This window comes from Carassius auratus, unplaced genomic scaffold (genome assembly GCF_003368295.1).
Source record: "Carassius auratus strain Wakin unplaced genomic scaffold, ASM336829v1 scaf_tig00011477, whole genome shotgun sequence".
Classification (NCBI taxonomy): Eukaryota; Metazoa; Chordata; class Actinopteri; order Cypriniformes; family Cyprinidae; genus Carassius; species Carassius auratus.
This window is the reverse complement of record NW_020524205.1, coordinates 20,001-24,650: the sequence shown is the minus strand read 5'-3', so window position 1 is coordinate 24,650 and position 4,650 is coordinate 20,001. Positions and strand designations below refer to the sequence as shown.

General features: G+C 31.9%; 1 protein-coding gene across 1 annotated transcript in view; it reads right to left on the bottom strand.

Annotated features, from left to right (window-relative positions):
• Positions 1–1,552: 1,552 nt before the first annotated feature.
• Positions 1,553–4,650, bottom strand: part of LOC113073150 (inactive heparanase-2-like) — a 21,940-nt gene continuing 18,842 nt past the window's right edge. Inside the window, exon 7 of the mRNA XM_026246019.1 lies at positions 1,553–4,166. Coding sequence (XP_026101804.1) covers positions 4,004–4,166 — 163 coding nt within the window. The 3' untranslated portion in view covers positions 1,553–4,003. The remainder of the gene's footprint in view (positions 4,167–4,650) is intronic.

Below are 4,650 nucleotides of genomic sequence, written 5' to 3'. Positions count from 1 at the left end.
TTTTTGTAAGTCTTAAAGTCTTTGATAATATTTAACACTTTATTAAATAATACAATTATCTTCCTGTTTTGGTGGACCCAAAACTACACTAAAAATTAATTTGTGTAGAAACAATTTTCACTTAGCACTAGTAAATTTCACAATAATTATAAAGAAATGGCTAGTAGAACACTGAATTTTGAGTTGAAGGACTGAAATAGTATTTTATTGTAAAACGCAGGCCTACTTATAACATCTGTGTTATTCATAATTTTTTTATGCCTACTCAGATAGGCTAATATCAATCACACAGATACAAGTAAAGATGTATAAAAACAAAAATATGCTCCATCTTTCTTTCTTTCTTTCTTTTTTTCTTTCTAATTAAATTCTAAATACATATTTTAGTGCTTTGACCTTTTCTTTGTTCAGTGTATGACACACATGTAAAAATTTAACACTGTATCAACTTTAACCCATATGTAATTGGCTCATGCACAGTATAAACATCATGAAATCCACCATCTTGGCTCAAGGGGGATGGGTTCTGGCTACTCCAAATAGGTTCTAAAGTATAAACATTTTCACGCTGGGTTTGGTTACAGTGTGTATGGCAAAGTCAGGGAAGTCACGCAAAGGTAGTTTAACTCTTTGCAGAACTCCAGTTCACAGCATATACAGAGAAATAAACGTCACACTTCATTCTGTGTGTATATGAATCAATGCTGCTGATTGTTAGCTTTGACCAGATGACAAAGACCTACCTCCTTGCATCACGAGGATCATGCATAGTCATAATTAAACCAAGGTTGCAGATTAGTCGGGACATTTTGCTTTGGCAAAACAAAAGAAAAAAATATATAAAACGATGTTTAGATCATTTTTACAATTTATTTTTACATGTAAAATTCACCCTTTCATAGTCCAAATATACTATATAAAAGTATTTCTCAATCTTATACAATTTTGCATCTCAGATAAATCAATGTTGATTATACTTTTTTTAAAATTTGGTTTTATATTTTCAGAATACAAAAATGTTAAGAAGAAAATTATTCATTTTTTTAATTTATTTCTGTATATAATTAATAATAATACAATAATATTACAATAATAATTTAGTTTAATAAAAATATATAATAGCTATAAAATACTATATAAGTATATATATATATATATATATATATATATATATATATATGTGTGTGTGTGTGTGTGTGTGTGTGTGTGTGTGTGTGTGTGTGTGTGTGTGTGTGTGTGTATAAAATTATATGACCATTAAGTTATGACATGTTTTACATTAACAACAACTACAATTACTTACAACAATTTTCAACTTTTTTTAAAGTTGTACAAGGTTCAACTAATTTTTAAAACATTTTAATGTAATTTAAGTTGAAGTTTATTGTACTTAAAAAATTAAGGCAGCAACTTATTTTTTTACAATGTATATATACACATTAAATATTAAATACATTAACTTTTGTAAATGACATGTCAAAAACAAGATCTTCAATAAACATTTTAACTAATATTTTATTTTTATATTTTGACAAAAATAATATTCCCAAAATAACCATTTTCATAATAAAATAATGCTCTTTAACTGAAAAATATTAACAACTCTAAATTTGCAATAAAAATATTCAAGGAGGAAAATAACTTGTAAAAGTGTCATTTTACAAATCAAATACCCTACAATTCTCTAAAACCACAACAGAATCTTTAGAATCTAAAGAAACATTATGATACTGACAGAACTTTTGACCCTGGAAAATCAAACGCTGTCATAACCCTATAAACAGCCAAGCCCAAGGAGGAAAACTTTTTACAGAATTCATATAATTCGCTTGAATGCTGAATCACTATTTTTGCATTGTGAATGAGTGATCAAAGAATATACAATGTAAAACATTGTGAAACACAGGTGTGCATAGTGTGAGCAACTCAATACATTTGAATTTAAAAAGACATTTTCATTGCTAAACATTAACATCAGTCTCTGCTGTATGTTTTACAAAAAATACAATATAATCATCTGCCAATGTGGACCAAATATACACACTCACACACACACACACTCATAACCACACATATACATTTATATAAATATTATTTATAGAGCGATAAAGCACACAATTGTATGTACATTTATTAATATAACAAAAGGTTTGTACCCTGTACATTTTTTTTGTCACTCATCATGCTTAATATTAATCAAAACAGCTAGCAGCAAAAATGAATCGCTGTACATGGGATTTATAGTGGCCCTAAAAGTAATTGCACACTTTGGCAACACTTAAACTGTTTTCAAAAACAAATATTTAAAAAACAAAACAACAAAATATCAAGCCAAATAGCAGTTTTTCAGAATGTAGGATACTTGTCTTTTTTCATTAAATTTTCAAAATGTATTTTTGCTAAATTTTATGTTCTTGAAAAATAAATACCACTTGAACTAATACGTCATTGATCTAAAGTAATTATTATAAGTGTGGCTTAATTGTCTAACACTTTCCATGGTCCCTGTATCAACACAGAATAAGGTAGTGTTAATAAAGAAAAATAAATCTGGAGAACTAAGCTCAGGGTCACAATGTTAAAGCTAAAATATATAAAAGAAAATGTGGCATGTACAGGACGTTAATGGACAAGCTAATTTCCTGAGCGCAACAAACTGTATGATACACAGTTCTTCATAAAGCAAAAAGACACCTTCAAAAACTTCCTACTCTTTCTATTTAGCCTTCAAAAGAGTCTGAGCTATAATGGGCAATCAAACTTGTAAACATTACAGTTATAAACGGTATTTCTCAGAGAACTGATGAATCACATAAAGATTGTGTATTGTTGTGTGTAAGTTGTGTATTATGTGATTCCTTTCTATTTTAGCAATAAAATATAAGGACGATTTAGCAAACCCCATAGTACCTTCATCATCATACAGTTTAAAATTGTAAAGCAGCAACCAAAAAAAAAAAAAAATATGGGATAGAGATCCCAAGATGCAAGCTATTTTCAGGTCATAAGTCAACTGTTATAAGTTCATAAAGCTGGCTTTAAATAGGAGATTTATATTTACTGTTCTGTGATGAAAAAAAAATAAGATAACAGATCAGGTTTTGGCCCTGTGCATTTTGAAGCGGCTTTAGACCCCAGTATCCAAAAAAAAAAAGTACACAAGAGAGATGTATATGTTATTTGTACAATGTGATTTAGCAGGATTAACCTCCCTTGTTGGTCCTGGAACAACATTTCTAGCAAGCAATCATAGTTCTAAGACTTGCAATCCTAAGCATGACCTACCTCTAAAATCAAAGACAAATGATTGGTTGAAAAGAACAGTGTTCAAGCCCCTTAAATCTAACCTTAAAATCTGATTGGCTGTCGAGCTGGAATGTTGTTTAAGAACCAACAAGGATGTTGATCCAGGAACATGTCCTACTCTGCTGAATCACATTAAGCTGACAGACAGGGCCACACAGAATCCACACCCACAGAACTACAGAGAACTGGAACGGCTGTCACTTAATATATTTAGACAAATCTGATCATGTTTCTAGCTACCAATGAGAATGTAGTGCTGTCATATCTGTTTAACAAATTTTACCATGTTTAAACCCATTGCACAGATTTTCCCACAAAATTGCAGTGGAAAATGTTCAAATTCAGCTCATTCTGCTTTGTAATCATCCCACCGCATCTGAACCACACATTGGCACTTAGTTCATAGCTTAGGCTGGTCTTCAACATTGGATTACAAAGCTCTCAGGGACACTCTGTGAAGCACTGTGAGACTTCATTACACTCCTGCTACCAAAAGCGACAAAAAAATCCACAAATGGGCAACCAAAATACATTCACTTTCCACAAGTCAAGCTTTTCTTGTGGTAAAAAGAGGAGAAATGTTGTTGGAAGCATTCAGTGCAACCCTTGCTTGAACAAAGGGGTATTTTCCACATCTCTGTGGGCTTATAAAAAGAGGAGAAGGCCATGAAGATCATCTGAAGCTGGTCAGTATGTGTTATCTGCGGCAGGCATAAGCATTTATATTCTTGATGACGTAGAAGCCGATAGATACAGGTGGCATGGCTATCGTTCTTCCAGCCCTGAGCGTCCGTGGCTTCAGCTCAGGAAATGTCTCATTATCCACCATACGCAAGGGCTCTCCGTTCAGCTGCACAGACCTGCAGAGCAAAGGGAAGTGTGTTAGGATGCTGCAGGTGGGAGGACTGCAAGATGTTTTATATCAAATCAAATCACTTTTACTGTTACATCACCAACACACTATATAATTTTACAAACTTACAGAAAATAAACAGATATACACAATATAAACTATACAATTAGACATACTTTAGTTAACGATACACATTATACACAACAATATACACCATAAATATCCAAAAGTAATAAAACTGCAGATTCTCAGTGAGTGAACCTTAATACAAAAATAGCTGGTTTTAGGACCCAGTTACTGTACATCAAGTACAAAGGGAGTCTCCAATATTAGTAAACCCTCTAATCGTGCACTAGAGAGCGCCACAGCTGCATTATCAATCTTACAGAGGACACAAACATCTCAAATATGAGTGTTTGAAACACCCTGATGCTGGGATTTGTAACATTAAAGAAGTCTTTACTGCATCCTTGATAATTAAATATATTATA